The following is an 18,685-nucleotide window of genomic DNA, read 5'->3' as shown; positions in this document are numbered from 1 at the left end:
TAGCTTGCAGAGCAGGAGAGGTGGGGTCTGACTTAGTTGGTAAGCCAAGCCAACGTGATGAATCTATCTACTTTTCAAAGCAGAGCCAACTTCTGTTGATGTACTGTAAAGAAAAGTCAGGACCAGAGAACTTCTAAAAAGGAGAGGAGAAACTTGTTGAAGATCTTTCTTCTTATAAAATATACTTTTGCCCTCAGGCCCTGCCTCTTTGGATCATGCCAGATGGTATCCTATTTCTCCTGAGGTTATAGTTTATGTCAAAAGAAATAGACTTCACTTCAACGAGTTCTGAAGGAGGCAAAGAAGAGTTCCAGAACAGTGGTTTTAAAAGTGACCTTAGATGCCATCTAAGCCAACCCCCTGTCCAGCACAGGAGTCGCGTATTCACATCTCCAAGATTTGTAGACTGATGATCAGGGGCAGGTTTTAAACTTCTCAAGAATTTTTTTTAGGATTGATCCTATCCCAGTTCTCTTTCCATATTGCACCATGGAGAGTGTGAGGGGAAAGTAATAAAGTCCATAAGAAGAGCATGGAGTTGATAGCCTTTTCCCTAGTGACACAGCCAGTTTTGCATCTGGGAAAAAAAGTTTCATTTTGCAACTGAAATACCCTTAGTTGCAGGGAGGAAATGTTGAGAGAGGCCATAGTCTGAACCTTAAAAATCCTATTTCTGAAACTGACTACTATGAAACAATTTTACCTCCTCTGGCACATTTATTTCTCCTTCAGTTCAGTTCAGTTCAGTCACTCAGTCGTGTCCGACTCTTTGCGACCCCATGAACTGCAGGACACCAGGCTTCCCTGTCCATCACCAACTCCCGGAGTTCACTCAGAATCACGTCCATCGAGTCGGTGATGCCATCCAGCCATCTCATCCTCTGTCGTCCCCTTCTCCTCCTGCCCCCAATCCCTCCCAGCATCAAAGTCTTTTCCAATGAGTCAACTCTTCACATGAGGTGGCCAAAGTACTGGAGTTTCAGCTTTAGCATCATTCCTTCCAAAGAAATCCCAGGGCTGATCTCCTTCAGAATGGACTGGTTGGATCTCCTTACACAAGGGTAAAAATGGTGTTTCTGAATAGTAAATTGATAGTACTTTTATGCTGCTTGGATGAACCTATTCTGTAATAGATTGTGTATTATACTTTATTGGATGGTCATCTTGTTCGTGTCTAAAGGAAATCTTTCATTTCATAGCATTTCCTCTCCTCATCTGTGTGTCAGGCACCACGCTACATACTGAGAACACATAGGCGATTAGATAAATTCCCTGCCTTCAAAGATCTTGTCTAGCAAGTAAGATAGGCGCTTTAATAAGTATATATAGAGAACTCCATGGAAACAAAGGCAAGGCGAATCTGGTGGTGTGATGGAGCAGTGGATGAGGAAGGCTTCAGGTAGGATATGTCTCAAAGCATGAGCTTTTTAGATGCTCAAGGTGTGGTCCATAAGGAAGGGCATGGACAGAGGCAGAGGTATAAACATGCAGAGAGTGTGTGGTAGTCACTGATGCATTCTAGGTGCCTGGGAACATTGCACTTCTTATTTTGTCGCTTTTACTTTGGTGGAGCCACGTGACTAGTTTAGGATAGTCAGTTGGAAACAAAAGTGAAATATATCACTTCTGGGCCAAAGCTTTTAATAGCTTGTTCGAGACTATCCAAAGCTCTTTTGTCCTTCTGGAACACCCTAACAACATCAGAAATGATGACTGTTCAGTCCATCTGAGTCCTTCAGTGGCCATGGGGAACAGAGCGCTCCATCACCCCTTGATGCACACGGGTTGTGAGAAATATAGCTGCTTTTTTCAAGTCACTGAGATTTTGGATTGCTTGTTACTTACTATAGCCTAGTCTATTTCTCTAATTCAGTGCAAAATTAAGAAGCAAATATGGAGTGCCTAAAATATACAATACAGGATATCTGATGGACTTGTTGGGAATGGAGGAAAATGAGATTGAAAATATGGGCAGGACCAAATTATGAGAAACTCTGTTACTATTGCTGGGAAGTTAACTAGATTCAAATTGTTCCAGTAAGTCAGAGTCTGCCGCTTTAGTGCTAACACTATATTCCCTGTTGGGAGTTTCTTTGGTGGCTCAGTGGGTAAATAATCCACCTGCCAATGCAGGGGACATGGGTTTGGTCCCTGAGTCAGGAAGATTGCCTGGAGAAGGAAATGGCAACCCACTCCAGTATTCTTGCCTGGGAAATCCCAGGGACAGAGGAGCTTGCCAGGCTACAGTCCCTTGGGTGGCAAAGAGTCGGGCATGGCTTAGTGACTAAACAATAACAAACTCTATTTCCTGTAAGCTTAGAAGGTCTGGATCCAGAAGAGCTAGAGGAGAAGCTGGGATGGATGTGGGCCAGGGAATGTGGACTGGGTGTGGCATTCCATCTGTTGCATTCCAGGTGTGCTGTGCAAAAGAGGCAGAGAAAGATGGGTTTGTCCTGCGACAAGTATCTCTTCATCAGTGATTCCTTCCTGTATCCTACTTAACAAGCTAGATCTTTCAGGTCAGGAAGCTTGCGTTTGTGTTAGCATTTTAAAAATTTGAATTATTTGAGTCCACCCATTCTCCTGCTTCCTGTTCATTGGATCCAAATCTGGAACTGTTTGTTGCTGCCTTGGATTTTCTTTTTCTGCTCTACTGTTCCTTTTTAGTCTTGTTTCCCATCACACATTGCCACCTCTCACATTCTCCATGCAGCCTACTCACCAGCAAAGCAGATTGGCCAGTGTCCCCCGAGATGTCCTCGCCTCTGTGACTTCACTTACACAGTCCTCTTGCGTCCAAGGCCTCAGAGTGGGATGTTTGTTGTTGCTGAAATTCTACCCACCCTCTAGGATCCAGCAGTTCATTTGCCATTTTTTTTTTTTTCATGAAACTTCCTATCTTTAGAGGGAATTAATCTCTGACTTCTCTGGGCTTCTCCTTCTCTGTTAGGACCCTGACTTCACTGAGATGTTGTATTAGGGGTATTTGTGGGCACGACTGGAGAAGGCAATGGCACCCCATTCCAGTATTCTTGCCTGGAGAATCCCAGAGACAGAGGAGCCTAGTGGGCTGCCGCCTATGGGGTCGCACAGAGTCGGACACGACTGAAGCGACTTAGCAGTAGCAGCAGCAGTGGGCATGACCAGACCCAAAGATCAAGGGCAAGAACTTTGTCTGGATTATCTTGATTATCCTCCTAGGACTTAGCAGTGCTGTGAACATATTGGGCATTCATATTTTAAAAAATTGGAAACCTTTTAACTGAAAGCATAAAAAAATTAATGGAAAGCTTTGTCTCATTTCCTCTGCTTTATTCCTTTGGAGGCTGTCTGTTAGGCACATCTTCTTCCTTACTACACCTCCCAGTTTAGCACCAACACCAAATGTCCTTCTCTGAAAGATTATTTTCTTTCAGATAGTGATAAAGATGTTTAGTCAGAACAGAGTGAACATCAGCTCCTTTGGAAGAAAGGCTGTGCACTGAAAGTCAGTAAACAGAAGATGAAAATGGAAAGAAATCTCCTTTCTGGGGGCAGGAGGGTGGACAGCACACAATATAGAGAAGCAAGTGTGGCCCCCAAACCCCCGAGAGATTATAAATGTGTCCAGAAAACAACAGAGGGATGTTTAACTTGAGGGAGGAGAGTCGCAGCAAACTCAGGTAAAAAAACAATCTTAAATACAAATATTTAAGAATTTAAGGTAGCATGTAAATAACGTATTCTAAGCTTTAGAGGAAAAATAGTCCCAGATAAGATTTTAGCCCATCGCTCTGCAAAGATGGGGATATTCCCTATGTAGTACTTTCTCTCTATCCAGACACAAACAGTAGCTTTTCCTTTGTGCCACTCCGACTGGAAAGATAGCTCACAAGTTCAGGCCCCGCTGATATTGGATTGGTGCTATCCTCTTCATGTAAGAAAGTGCTACATTGGGAATATCCCATCTTTGCAGAAGGATGGGCTAAAATCTTATTTGGGACTATTTTTCTTCTAAAGCTTAGAATAGCTTTATCCCTGGAGATGGGTTTTGCAATGAGTGTCAATATGTGTCTGTAAGGTATGAACGGCAATATGTGGCGCTACTGAAGTTTTATTGTGTAGAATTGCAAAGTATGTGTGAAAGGTAGAGCTAGGAGAGGTTTTAGATTAATTTTCAAGTTGTGTTTATCCCAAAGGGAAGTATTTTGGTGCTGTTAATATGTGTGCTACTTATTAAGGAAGATCTTACTTTTAAAAACTTATCATTTACTTAGCTGCATCAGGTCTTGGTTGGAGCATGCGGGGTCTTTTTTAGTTGTGGCATGCAGGATCTTTAGTTGTGGCATGTGAACACTTAGTTGCTGCACGTGGGATCTAGTTCTCTGCCCAGGGATGAAACTCGGGCCCCCTGCCTTGGGTGTGCGGAGTCTTAAGCACTGGACCACCAGGAAAGCCCTGAGGTATTACTTCTTGAATTGCTTTCCAGTGTGCATTTGAGTAGCCATTAAATAACTTGATAAATGAAACAACGTATTATGTATTAACTAGGCTAATGACACAGATCATCTGCCAAATGGTAGATCTGTGGGAGAATAAACAGGTAGATACTTTAGATGGGGTGATCAGGATTGAAACTGAGATTTTAATGACAGGAAATAGTCATTTGGGGATGAAGGAAGAACTTTCTAGGCAAGGTAAGTGTAAAGGCCTCAAAGTGGAAATGAGCTTGGCCCGTGAGAAGACCAAAAAGAAGGCTACTGAGGCTGGAGTGGAGGGGCCTGTGCCCTTCCGGTAAGACAGGTGGTTGGAGAGGGGTACAGATCAAGTACTTTGTAAGTCAGGATAAAGAATTTAGATTCAGTGCTTAGTGTGAGGGGGCTTTCCAGGTGGCACTAGTGGTAAAGAATCTGCCTACCAACCCAGGAGACATAAGAGATGTGGGTTTGAACCCTGGGTGGGGAAGATGCCCTGGAGAAGGGCATGGCAACCCACTCCAGTATCCCTGCCTGGAGAATCCCATGAACAGAAGAGCCTCATGGGCTCCAGTCCATAGGGTTGAAAAGAGTTGGACACGACTGAAGTGACTTAGTACGCACACTTAGTATGGAAAGTAATGGGAAGCAATTAGCGTACTTTAAGGGGAAGAACACTCTGCTTGGGGGTGACTTATGGATTAGAGGAAAGCAAGAGAAGATGGGGTGGCAGCTGGGGGTAAGCACGAAGTAGGTTGGGACAGCTGTCCAGAACTGGGGTGGTAGCGACGGGGCTGGGCAACAGTGGATAGATTCGGGAGCAGTTAAGAGAAAGTGGGTGTGGTGAAAGAAGAAGCCAGATGGGCAGACAGGTGGGATAAGCCTCTAGGTAAGTGGGAAAACATCTCCTATAGGAATTTCATTTCCATTTAGACTGTAGGAACTCCAATCTCTGAAAAAACTGTCTTCTGCAGTCACTGAGGACCTGGCTCACCATTGACTTTTGATCTTTGAAGATAATTCCATAATTAGGTTGTTGCATTTCCCCCACCCTCTTTGCTTTCTCTCTAGTCAGACTTCTTAGATTTCAGGGGTGGCAGTGGGTAAGACGGGTTCTGAGGACGGCTGCATTTGACCTGAGAAAACTGAGATGCTGCCCACAGTCACTTACCTGGTCAGCCTCAAATTTCAAAGGAAAGGCTTGGCGCTAATTGTGCTAAGGGCCAGGGGTTTTACATACCTAATCTATCATTCCATTCTCTTGAAAACATTGTGAGGTACATTTTAAAATTCCACTTTTCCAAAACAAAACAAAAAACGGGTGAGGATCAGATATGTTTTTCATTTTGCCCAAAGTCACACAGTTTGTAAGGGGAGAGCCAGGACTGAAGCCAGAATCTGGCTCCCTACACTCTCCACGTAGCTGCTGATTTGGGGTTAGTCTATTTTCCTTTTCGTCTCATTACCACACAGACTCCATCAAAGAACCCAGTAGGAGGAAGGCCGTGATTTCTTTCTCTCTTTCTCTCTCTCTCTTTTTTATGGACTGTATTTGTCTCCCTTCCACCACAGAGTGCCTAGGAAGGTGCTCAGCAAACGTTCGTGCCTGGAGGCAACACCGTCTTTCTGGTGCTGCAAACGGGGCTAGGGTAAGGAGTAAGGCAGTGCTGTGAGGTGGATCCTGCTGCTGCCACAGCTGCTAGGTGATGGGGAGGGATGCTTCAGTGCCTCGACTCGAAGGTATTTTCCATTTCCTAGTTCCCTCCCTCTCTCCATCCCTCACCTCTCGCCCCTGGACTTCAGCTCAGGCCCCTAGGGGAGCGTCCCTTGCCGCGGGGCTGACAGCACTTGGGGGCGCAGGGTCCCGGTTCTCCGAGCTCTTGCCCATCTGTGCGCAGAACCTCGTTCCGGGGCGCCTGGAGCCCGGCGGGCATTGACGTCAAGCGGCGGCGAAGCGCTGCCTACAGACGGTTGACCCGGACCCTCCTCCACACCCCCTTCCTTCCTTCATCGCCCCCTCCTTCTTCCCTGCGCCCTGGCTCCGGCTCGCTATAAAAGGTGGGAGCGCAAGGTGTCCGAGTAGCGCCGTTTCAGCACCATGGAGAGCCCCCGTCTGCGCCTGCTGCCCCTCCTGGGCGCCGCCCTGCTGCTGCTGCTACCTTTGCTGGGCGCCTTAGCCCAGGAGGACGCCGAGCTCCAGCCGCGAGCCCTGGACATCTACTCCGCCGTGGAGGATGCCTCCCATGAGAAGGAGCTGGTCGGTACCCCCCTCGCCCCGGACTTCCCTGGCTCCCGCGAGGTTCCTTGCTTTGTACGCGTCTCTCTCTCTCTACCTGCCTCCCCACCCCGATTCTTAGATTCAGGGTCCGGGGAGGTGGGCACAAATCCCCGGCTCCCGCTGTCACCCGAAGAACGTCTTGAGCCCTGCGCTCCAGATAGTCTGTGGAGCAAATCCCTGATCCCGGCTCCTCGGAGCAACAGGAGTCTCCGCGGCTCCTGGCCCTGCGGTCAGTACGAGGGACAGCGCTCGCTGAGTTTCCACCCCTCGAACGTCCCTCTTTGTGGAGTCCAGGGGAGGAGTGTGTGGTGCCCCGGTTCCTTATAACTAGGGCTGGAAGTGAGCACCTGGGCTGGGCGCACAGCCAAGGCGGCAACTTGGGGATCCGGGGGGCGGTGTGTTGCAGATTGAAGCGCTGCAGGAAGTTCTGAAGAAGCTCAAGAGTAAACGCATTCCAATTTATGAGAAGAAGTATGGCCAAGTCCCCATGGTAAGGCTTTGGGGTCACCCCTCCCCATGCTTTTCTACGAGGAAATGCACCCCTTTGAACCTTAGGCACCAGCGTCTTCCCAGTATGTGGCTATTCATTCAGATAATGGGTTTGCAGAGTTCGTGGGCTCCCCTTTGCTTCCACCTTGTCAAACCTTTCCCCTTGGTCTCTAAAGTTAAAGAGTAGATTGGCTATTCTGGAACATCGAACAACTGGTACCAGGAATCTGCCCTTGGGTTTCTGTGGAAAGCAGTATTTCCTGAAAATATGCGCTTTTTTTTTTTTTTTTAACCTCCCAAAGAATTCTCTGAGTGGAAGAGTCCTTGAATCTAGTCAGTTCTTATTGCTCTAACTTACTTCCTGCCTTCTGAAGCACTGCCAGTTTTTAAAAACCTAAGTTCAAGTAAACAATCTTGATTCCTGTCTGTTCACCTTCCTTGAATCACACACACACACACACATTTTAATCTTTTTTCTTGGGATGAGAAGGTGGACACAGGGAGCAAGGATTGTGAGGTCTATTGTTTATTTCTTAGATGAAAAGGTCTGGTTGACTTTTTCTTTTGATGAGCAATTGAAGGACCCAGGAAAGGTAACTTCCCTGAAAAAGGCAGAACACAGTAGGAGCAGTTCAATAATTTCAATTTCTTTCTTTTTATGTTCTCTCTCTCAAATGATAAGCACAAGGCTCTCCTTGTTTCAAGCCTGACTATACTTGGACCAGTGGTGGTGGTGGCAGGGTTCATCTGTCCCTCCCCAGAGGCAGACTTTGTGTTGATGGGGAGACGTGCCTGTTGGGAGCACAGGTGTGCTTGTGCGGCATGACTACACGTTGTGTTGTTTGCAGTGTGACGCGGGAGAGCAGTGCGCCGTGCGGAAAGGAGCCAGGATTGGGAAGCTGTGTGACTGTCCCCGAGGGACCTCCTGCAATTCCTTCCTCCTGAAGTGCTTATGAGGCACCCACGCTCTCCATAAGCCCCCTCCCCACTTTCCCCAGGGGACCACACCTTTATCCCTGGAGTCTGGCTTTAGCAACAAAGTTTGCATTTCCCTCTAAGGAAAAGGGGGCTCTCTTCCTGCTGTTTCCAAATAAAAAGAACACATTCGATGTTACTGTGTGAAGGGTAATGCCTTGTATGGTGTTGCTATGTGTGCAAAATATTCTATTCTTATTTTCTCTGTCTGACAAACTTTTAAAAGTGGATATTTAAGCAAAGAGGAAGAACTTCACTTTGAAAATTGTATTTTTGTAGGTGGCATGACAGGATGAAAATTAGATCAGGTAAAATCTTGACAGATGACATCACAACCTGGAAAATAAATCACCCAAGTATCACAAATTGAAGCATGTACAAATTATACATAATAAAGTGTTTTTCATAATTGCTCATAGCGCATTGGTGTTTCTGCATAAGTAATTTAAATAGGAATGGTGGGATTAATCACGCCGTTGTTTTCAAGGAAAAATGTTTTTAAAATAGAGGTCCACTGGGAAAACAGCACCAGGACTCCAAGGAGCTTTCATCATTAATTAGGAGTTTGCTGCACAAACTTTGGTACATGATTTTCCTTTGATTGCAGTGGTGTGTGACGTATGTGTGTTTGTGTGTATGGATGTGTGTGTGGGTGCTGTGTGTGTGTGTGTGAGAAGAGAGCGAGAGATGAAATGAGGATGATTGGAGTTGAGTTGATACATTTCGTTTATTAAAACCTTCAGCTAGAACCCTTAAACAGGGAGAACAATAGAAGAGAAATTATTTCAACCTTTAGTTACATTAAGAGCAATTTGAAAAATTAAGGATTTTGTTTTGACAGTTCCTTTATTAGAAGTTATGCATTGGTTAAAAAAGTAGAGTCTTTGGGGGTTTTTATGTCCAGAGGAAGGTAAATAGCCATTTTAGCTGCTCTAACAGTGTGAGACCCAATAATTACCACTGTTTAATACACAATCTTGGAAATATTCTCAGTTCAAAGGGAAAAATGGTCGTTTCAGTAAACAGTTTCGATGGGAACAAGTGACAATCGATGAGGGCAGGTTCAACTCGAGAAATACAAAAATCTTAAATGTAAAGTTTAGGAGCCATTAAATGTTTCTGAGTGCTTACCTGAGGTCACATTTCTGAGACTGTAAATCAAACTAAATAATATTTAGGAAGAAGCATCTTGAGAGGAACAGTGGCTTTTTCCTAATGCAAACTCAGGAGGCCCCTGCATAAAAATAGAATTTAAAAATAAAGTCCCTCCACTGATTCTTAGGGATCTAGAATATGATGTTTAAAATATTGCCATACACAATTGCCCTTTACTCTTATTGCCCTTTGCTCTTATTATTACTGTTAGCATGACTGGTCCTCTTAATTATCTTGCACGATACTATTATCACTTTTTTTCCCCCCAGCGGAGGGAGCAGACACCAAGAGAGAAGACAGGACTAGCTCAATCAATCCTAAATCATGATTTCAGTTCTAATTTCTCCAAAGGTTTGTCTTTTCTCTCTGTGTCACCTCAGGCAATTGAGCAGGCTGTATGGACGCTCAAATTCCCCAGAAAACACTTCTTTCTTTAATAGAAATTAGATCAATGTATTTTAGGGGAGTCACATTTCCATTTGAATACCAGGCTTAGTTGTGATTGAAATGTGTTGCATTTTAATTTTTAAAAACTGAAAAGAGTAATTAAGTAATTTCGTAGTTCACTGCTTTTCCAGAAAGCAGTTCAACTGAAATTCTAATCTTCTTCTTGAGTACCTTAACTCTTCCCATTTGTGTCAGTCCTAAGTAAGATGAGGAAACTGTTTTAATCATTGGTTACTGCATAGACAAGACCCTCAGGGATAACATTTAGAACGGCTTCCTATTTTACCCTGCAGTGTTTCTCCCCAAAGCAAGAAGTGTTGAAAGAATTTGCAGTTCAAAAAAAGAATAAGAATATTTTAAGAATATTGTTCCAAACCCCTTTAATTTGTACCCCTCACCATTACCCCTACTATATCATCCCTCCTTTCCTATTTAATACAGCTAAAGGGTGTGGACTTATGGGAGACTGATGATGGAGAATCTGTGGGCTGGATATGAAATGACTGTTTTCTGAAAATTTTATGTATAGGCCCATATTTTAAGTTCATAGTGCTAATAACATTTACATTGGTGATGGCAACACTTAATCTTAAGTGGCTTATTAGAAGTAACTTTGCCTTCTCATTTTATCAGTATAAAAGCACCTCTTCAAATAGAATGTTTTAATATATTTAATAATTGAAGGTCCCTGTGGAGAGGACAAGAATGTTAAAGATCAAGAAAGTTGAAATGATCAAAGTTGTTGCCCATAGGGAAGCTTCCATATATATACCCTAGAGACATTTTGTGCGTGAATAGTGGGTGCTTGCTCAGTTGTGTCTGACTGTTTGTGACCCATGGACTGTGGCCCGCCAGTCTCCTCTGTCCATGTGATTTCCCAGAAAAGAATACTGGCGTGGGTCACCGTTTCCTCCTTCTGAGACTGGCTGAAAGATGGAGGGTCTGGGAACTGACAAGCTCCTCCACCTAAAGATCTGGGGGATAATAAAGCTTAGGAATGGAGCAGTGGTGCTCACAGGAGCCTGCGATGACATATGAAGACTGATGGATGACTTTTCTCAGTTGCACACAACCATTCCTCTTCCTATGGTGATTACTGATATTATGCCCCTTACGCTATGCCAGAATCTGGAGGGCTCTGAGGGACCCAGATTCTGTTTGTGTACCTACACTCTCCCATGGACGGAGGAACCTGGTAGGCTGCAGTCCATGGGGTCGCACAGAGCTGGACACGACTGAAGTGACTTAGCAGCACTCTCTCCCCAATCCAGAAAATGGCACACCTGACCCTAGGTATTGGCAGAGATTCTTTGCTTGACCCAACTTTAGCTGGGCTCCTGAACCTGTCCTAGACCCATCTGTGTACGTCCTTGCAAAATATAATATTACCGAGAGCCCTGCTAAGTCAGTTTATCAAACAAACAAACAAACCCCACCCTGGATGTGTGATCACTTTCCAAATATGATCAAGTTCCTTACCCTCACCTCCTCCTAGGTGATGTCTGATCACCCTGGCCCCGCCTTCACTAAAGAGCTTGTTAGGTCAGTTTAGCCAAAGTCTCCCCTTTTACCTGTTAGTAACTTTCCATTCATAGACCTCCCACCTGTCCCTTGGCCATAAGTTACTACTTGCTCATTTGGACTTGCGCCCCCTTCTGTACCTAAGTCTCTTTTCCGTTATTGCAATAGTCCTGAATAAAGTTCGTTTTTGTGGCTTTAACAACTGTCCAGCTATACCATATCTTTTTTTTTTTTTGATAGTTTGAAGTGTAGTTAGATAAGGGGGTTTGGGATTGTTTAGTTTAAATAAGAACCTCAGGTGGTTCTGCTAAGCTTCCTCTTCCAGAACCACTATAACGCTGAGCTAATTTTAAATATATTTCATTCATTCCACACTTTTTCAAGTATTTCCATGTGCCAGGTACTGAAAACGTAATGGTAAGTAAGATAGATATAGTTCCTGTTCTCATAGAGTTTATAGTCCAGTGACTGACAGTCTAGCGGCAAGAAAAATTAATAACAAAAATTATAAGCTATGAGAAATTCTATGGAGGACATGGTGATATCAAATGAGCAGTCAGGAAAGGTGATATTTGAGCTGAGAGTTGAAGGGAAAGGAGCTAGTCTCGTCAAAGACAGAGTGGTTGGAAGGAGAAGAAATGACAAAGGGCTTCAGGCAGAGGTTAGGACTTATTCAAAGGCAGGATAGATGTCGACATGCTTGAGGAACTGAGAGAAGACCCAGGACTCTCAGCAGATGAATGCCAGATGAGGGGAGGCACAAGAGGCTACCCCTGTGAGTAGTTCTTTGGGTTCCCTTGGGGGTACACAGTTGCCTTGATCAGGTGCCAGGTGATATCAACGAATATTCATAGGTCACGAATATTTCATGGGAAAGTAGGACTGAGAGTAAGGAGAGAGCTGTCCTGGCATCAACTTTCAGTTTTCTTTGTCTCAGTGATGGATGAATAGAATTCTGCTACATGCTAAGTCACTTCAGTCGTGTCCGACTCTGTGCGACCCAGTGGACAGCAGCCCACCAGGCTCCTCTGTCCATAGGATTCTCCAGGCAAGAACACTGGGTTGCCATTTCCTTCTCCGGAATAGAATTCTCTTACCTGGCCAATGTGTTGACGGTTTGTATCCTTTATCTTCCTAAGCATGTATGTGCTCTTCAGGGTATCTAGTCTTGAGGATCTGTCAGCAAAATTATTTTGACTTGAAAATAATTTCTGTGGATATTTCTAGCTGGTGTTCCTAGCACCATTGAGAGGAAGACTCAGCAGAAGGGAAGAGGTTAAAAATTTAGAAGAAAGAGATAATTGATGAAGCAAGCTCTTGGTCAGGGATGAGGGGACAGGATTCAGAGCCAAGAAAAAGATCAGTTTGTAGGAAGAGTGGGAAGGTGGGGGAACATGGTGTGGACAGATACAGGTGACTTTGTAGGTGTGATGGCAAGAAGTCGGGGTGGTTATTTTATGGCTTCTGTTTTCCAAGGGAAGTACGAGGTAAAGTCTTCTGCTGAGGAGAAGAGGAAGCAAATTGTCCGTTCAATAATTATATGTACACAATATAGAAACTGATAATAGGTATCTGCCATAATGTGAGAGATTCACCACATGACGTGATACGTCAAATGCTAGACAGAGAGAAAAATGGATTTAGAAGACACAAGTGGTATTCGAATATTCTTGGAAGAATGTGTATTTCAAAAGGTGATGATTGGAAAAACTTACTTAAGGCGTGGGAAATAGTGTGAATGAAAGTACATTGGGGAAAGGAAATGCAGTAAGAAATACCTTGAGTGCTGAGTCCATCTGGCGTCCACATGGTGTAAACTAGTGAGGGAGGAGACAAAACGGGCTCAGGCTGCGGGGTAAGGGCCCAAGGCTTTATTCCTGGTAGCAGAATGACATGACTAGGGCTGTGCTTTAGGAAGCTCTCTGATTGCACACTGAGAGAGGGGCCAGAGGGAGACATGAGCACAGAAAGGGCAGGCAGGAGGCTATCACAGAAGTCTAGGAAAGAAGTGATGAGGGCTTGGGTAGATAAGAGCGGTAAGAATGGACAGGAGTGACAAAAAAAGACATCATTCAGGGGAAAGTCCAAAGCAGTAGTTTCCCCAAAGTCTTCTGTCGGTAATGGTGTTTTCTCTTGTAGTAAAATAGTGCGGAGGTGGGGGTGCCAAAGCTAGATAAATCCAATTTTTAATTGTTCTAATTCAAAGTTTAGCACACTTGCATCTAAAAAGTCAGGTTCGCTTCTTCGTGAAAACACCAAATGGCGGATGACGCCGGTGCTGCGGAAGGGCCCGGAGGCCCGGGAGGCCCCGGAATGGGAGGCCGCGGTGGCTTCCGCGGAGGCTTTGGTAGTGGCGTCCGGGGACGGGGTCGCGGCCGGGGTCTCGGGCCGGGCAGAGGCCGCGGAGCTCGCGGAGGCAAGGCCGAGGACAAGGAGTGGCTCCCCGTTACCAAGCTGGGCCGCCTGGTCAAGGACATGAAGATCAAGTCTCTGGAGGAGATCTACCTTTTCTCTCTGCCCATCAAGGAGTCTGAGATTATTGACTTTTTCCTGGGAGCATCCCTCAAGGATGAGGTTTTGAAGATTATGCCCGTGCAAAAGCAGACCAGTGCTGGCCGGCGGACCAGGTTCAAGGCGTTTGTTGCCATTGGGGATTACAACGGACATGTCGGTCTGGGTGTCAAGTGCTCCAAGGAAGCAGCCACTGCCATCCGTGGGGCCATCATCCTGGCCAAGCTGTCCATCGTCCCCGTGCGAAGAGGCTACTGGGGGAACAAGATCAGCAAGTCCCACACGGTTCCTTGCCAGGTGACTGGCCGCTGCGGCTCCGTGCTGGTGCGCCTCATCCCTGCCCCCAGAGGCACTGGCATCGTCTCCGCCCCTGTGCCCAAGAAGCTGGTGATGATGGCCGGCATCGACGACTGCTACGCTTCTGCCAGGGGCTGCACCGCCACCCTGGGCAACTTCGCCAAGGCCGCTTTTGATGCCATTTCCAAGACCTACAGTTATCTCACCCCTGACCTCTGGGAAGAGACGGTGTTCACCAAGTCTCCATATCAGGAATTCACTGACCATCTTGTGAAGACCCACACCAGCGCCTCCGTGCAGAGGACGCAGGCCCCAGCTGTAGCCACCACATAATTTTTTAAAGGGAATAAAAAAGTGAATGAAATCAGTTAAAAAAAAAAAGGTTCATTTAGATATAATTTGTATGTAATAAAATTCATCCTTTTGAAATGTACATTCCCTATTTTCAATGTTCATTTTTAAATGTTTTAATTTTTATTTTTGGCTACACCATACAGCATGTGGGATCTTATTTCCCCAAGCAGAGATCAAACCCATGGCCCTTATATTGGAATCGTGGCATCTTAACCACTGGACTGTCAGAAAAGTCCCCAATTTCAGTGTTAAAATGTTCTTCCTTTAATGAAATGATTGTGAAGATAGATGGTGGTTGTTTTCCTAATGCTTCTGTTAAAACAGAATTTGGCATCTCTATTTTCAAATGCCAGAATTTGGGAAGAAATTTGACTGGTCTAGAAAATCTGGAAATCTGGAAGCCACTGAACTCATGGAGGCTTATAAAATGAGGAGTCTGGAAGGCTGCGAGGATGGTAGATGCCAGCGAAAGGAAACACGGAGAGAGACGCTTGTCGGGGGAAAGGACTGAAGTCTCGAAGGAACCCGGAGCTTCTCTAGATTTGCTCCAGGCTCCAATTCAGTGTGGTTTCACCAGAACAGAGGTAAGTGTAGGCTCGCCTTGCAGAGGAAGTAGGAAACCTGGCTTCCAATCATGGTTCTGCCCCTCATGAGTTGGGCATCCTTGCAGGGCTTCCAACAGGCAGACATCTAAGACTCCCCCTCCAGTTGAGATGTTTGGACACTGAATTTGACTTTATTTGATCACATCTAATATTCTATGCTTGAGCAACTGGGAAATAAAGCAAATAAGCTTCAATCCAAATTGGTTTCAATTTTACTTAAACCATGGGCTTCCCTTGATAGCTCAGTTGGTAAAGAATCCATCTGCAATGCAGAAGACCCCAGTTTGATTCCTGGGTAGGGGAGATCCTCTGGAGAAGGGATAGGCTAAACTCCAGTATTCTTGGGCTTCCCCTAAGAATCTGCCTGCAATGCAGGACACCTGGGTTTGATCCCTGAGTTGGGAAGACCCCCTGGAGAAGGGAAAGGCTACCCACTTCAGTATTCTCACCTGGGTCGCAAAGAGTTGGACATGACTGAGCAACTTTCACTTACTTGAACCACAGGCTTTAACAAGAAAGAATGAACCTGAAATCACCTCAATTTAAGTTTGAGTTTGAGTTTATTTATTTTATTTTTTGGCTGCACCACGCAGCATGGATGGTGGACTTTTCAACAAGGAATGTGCCCTTTGCGGTGGAAGTGTGTGGTCTTAACCACTTCGCCAACAGGGGAGTTCTGAGTTTGAATTTTAAAATAATTAATAATTTTCTTCAGAGAGGTTTTGGATTTATTAGTTATTTAGAATTTTTTAAAGTTTTAGATTTATTATTTAATATTTTTTGGTGCTATCATGTATGCTTTTTAGTTCAATCACATTTCGTAATTGGTTGATTTGTATATGGGAATATTCCATACTATGTGCATACACTGGCGAGATCCTGTAATGTTCCTGAAATTTCCTATTAGTTAGCTTTAAATATTGCTTATATATTCTCTTAGATGTCTGTGTAGATGATTGTGTTACCTGAAAATAAGGGTAGTTTTCAATTCCTTTCTAATTCTTATACTTTCACTTACTGTTTTATTACATTGACTAGGTCTATCAGGGGAATGTCAGTAGATGGAGGTGGCAGCAGGCATTCTTATTGATGCTTGACTTCCGTGACAGTGCTTCCAAAGCTTCACAGGGATTGTGTGTGTGTGTGTGTGTGTGTGTATTAAAAAATACATATCATTTCTTAGGTTAAGGGATTTTACTTTGTTTTTGTTTTTGTTTTTTTTTTTCAAAAATGGGGTGGGAGGTGAGAGAGAGGTACAAGAGGGAGGGCACATGTGTATACCTATGGCCGATTCATGTTGATGTATGGCAGAAACCAACACAGGATTGTAAAGCAATCATCCTTCAACTTAAAAAGTTTTAAAAAACCTATTCAGATGGTATATATGGAATGGGCAAACAACAAGTTCCTAGTGTACAGAACAGGGAACTATATTCAATATCCTGTGACAAACCACAGTGGAAAAGAATATGAAAAAGAATGCGTATATATGTATATCTGAGTTACTTTGTTGTACAGCAGTAATTAACACAATGTTATAATTCAACTATACTTCAATTAAAAAAAATTAAAAATAAATGAGTATTAAGTGTCAAAGAATTTTTTCTGTATTTATTGAAATAATCATTTATGTTAATCTATTAATTTTATTAATGTTTTACTTAATTTTACTTACCTTTTAATGATCTGACTTAATTCTCCTCCCAGAGAAGTAGGCAGCCTCTAGCTGACTCCGTGGATACAAGCTAGTGGTTGAGCAGTCAATCCTGGAGGAATTCCAAGGTGGAAAGATCAGGGCTAGGGTCTAAGATTCTGCCATTTTCTGCAGCTATAGCCCTTGATCCTGCCAGGTGAGCGGCTAATGCTTCTCACAGCCAAGGGCCTGGATCCCTGTCTGAGAGGCTACCATTTGGCTCTGAGTAGCCACTGGGAAAACCACATGCCTGCTCCTGCCCTCGTCCCCATCACAAACTTCCCCCAACAGTGTGCTCCAGCCCCGCTGTTTGTCCTGCCTGGTCCCTCACTTTGTCAGCTTGACGTGGTGAATTTATTTATAGATTTTCTAATGTATTGATCACTTCTGACCAGGGATTGAACTTGGGCCCTGGCAGTGAAAGTGTGGCATCCTTAACCATTGGACTGCCAGGGAATTCCCTGTAGTAGAATCTCTTCTTTAAAAGCTTATATAATCTTATTTATTTTTGGCTGTGCTGGGTCTTCGTTGCTGCATGGGCTTTCTCTGGTTGCAGCAAGTGAAGGCCACTCTCTAGCTGGCCGTGCACAGACTTCTCATTGTGGTAGCTTCTCATGCTGTGAAGCATGGGCTCTGGGGTGTGCAGTTTTCAGTAGCTGGGGCACAGGGGATCAGTCGATGCTGCTCCCCTGCTCTAGAACACAGGCTCAATACTCGTGGCACACGGCTTAGTAGCCCTGCAGCAAGGTGGGATCCTCCCAGACCAGGGGTTGAACTTCTGTCTCCTGCATTGACAGGTGGATCCTCCACTGAGCCACCAGTGAATCCACCACAGTAGAATCTTAAACTTGTATCTTCCATGGTACTTTCTAGTCTCTTTTTAAGTAACTGAAACACTTAAATTTTTCTACCTTTTTCATCTTAGCAATAATATACTAAAATTTGCATTAAATTTCCCAACCAATAGCAAATATTTTCTGGACTTCATTCTAAATTTTACTGGTATTGCTCATCATTGATTCTTCTTAACATTGTTTCAGTTCTTGAGTTATTTATTCCAATTCAAGAGAATCTTTCTTTTAGTGACTTTTGGAGTTCTGGATACTGGGTATTGTGTTTCTCATTCATTGCATACTTGAATTTGTGTTTATTTTGCTTTTTCAGGGAACAGGCTTTTAAAAATTGATGTAGACGCTTCCTGTCATGCTGTTGATCTATTTTTTCTGGCACTGGGATAAGGGAAATCTTTCACTGTAATTGTCATTTTTTTTTGAGTAGGAGTCTTACCTCTTCCTCAATCTGTGAGTAGAGATTATTTCCTATACTTGAACTTCAGAAATATCACTCAGGGTATCTTGGTCTATATCTATCTCCATAATCTAGTTTGAATCTTGTTCAGCCCCTTCAATGGAAAGATTCAAGATTGTTTTTGATTAAGAGAAAGGTATTTTTCTCATTTCTTTGATTATTGTTTCTCTGCTGTATGTTTAATTCTCTTTCTGGGATTCCTTTTAGGTAAATATAGAATCTCATATGTATATTTATGTGAACTATATCTTTTCTCCTTTTCACCTTGATAGTTTCCCTCTGAGTCCTGGGGAAAATTTTTGAGGTGGTTCTCTAATTCATAGATTTGGTTTTATTCAGTAACTCACTTTCTGTTCACTAAATCAGTCCCCACAAAAGACATTTCCCCAAATTCCCTTTTTTTTTTTTTTTGTGGTTTTGATGGAAAAAGCAAATACTCCTGAAAGGCCCAGACCACCCAATTACTCATGCTTATATTAGGATGGGTTTTCCATAGCCCCTTTTTTTGTTGATGACAGAAAGACTGAGGTGTTAGGGCACTGTAGGAACACACTGGGACCAGCCTTATCTGCTTCGCACTTTGCTAAAACCTATCTCT

The 18,685-nt window shown here is 44.1% G+C and overlaps 2 protein-coding genes across 2 annotated transcripts; both read left to right on the top strand.

The window, feature by feature from the left end:
• Positions 1-6,531: 6,531 nt before the first annotated feature.
• Positions 6,532-8,614, top strand: CARTPT (CART prepropeptide). The gene is made up of 3 exons (XM_015101190.4): positions 6,532-6,711; positions 7,139-7,222; positions 8,070-8,614. Exons 1-3 carry the CDS (start codon positions 6,553-6,555, stop codon positions 8,175-8,177), a joined length of 351 nt encoding a protein of 116 aa, XP_014956676.2. The 5' UTR covers positions 6,532-6,552; the 3' UTR covers positions 8,178-8,614.
• Positions 8,615-13,558: 4,944 nt separating this feature from the next.
• On the top strand, positions 13,559-14,472 carry LOC101109646 (small ribosomal subunit protein uS5-like). Its single transcript, XM_042233697.2, has one exon. It carries the CDS (start codon positions 13,579-13,581, stop codon positions 14,458-14,460), a length of 882 nt encoding a protein of 293 aa, XP_042089631.1. The 5' UTR covers positions 13,559-13,578; the 3' UTR covers positions 14,461-14,472.
• Positions 14,473-18,685: the final 4,213 nt, after the last annotated feature.

The sequence above is a fragment of the Ovis aries genome, chromosome 16 (genome assembly GCF_016772045.2).
Source record: "Ovis aries strain OAR_USU_Benz2616 breed Rambouillet chromosome 16, ARS-UI_Ramb_v3.0, whole genome shotgun sequence".
NCBI classification, from domain to species: Eukaryota; Metazoa; Chordata; class Mammalia; order Artiodactyla; family Bovidae; genus Ovis; species Ovis aries.
Note: the sequence above shows the minus strand (reverse complement) of the source record. Positions and strands in the feature narration are given on the sequence as shown.

Coding starts and splice junctions, on each gene's coding strand:
- LOC101109646 (XM_042233697.2), top strand. CDS start 13,579: ATGGCGGATGACGCCGGTGCTGCGGAAGGGCCCGGAGGCCCGGGAGGC.
- CARTPT (XM_015101190.4), top strand. CDS start 6,553: ATGGAGAGCCCCCGTCTGCGCCTGCTGCCCCTCCTGGGCGCCGCCCTG. Junction 6,712..7,138: donor CCTCCCATGAGAAGGAGCTG/GTCGGTACCCCC, acceptor GGTGTGTTGCAG/ATTGAAGCGCTGCAGGAAGT. Junction 7,223..8,069: donor AGTATGGCCAAGTCCCCATG/GTAAGGCTTTGG, acceptor TGTTGTTTGCAG/TGTGACGCGGGAGAGCAGTG.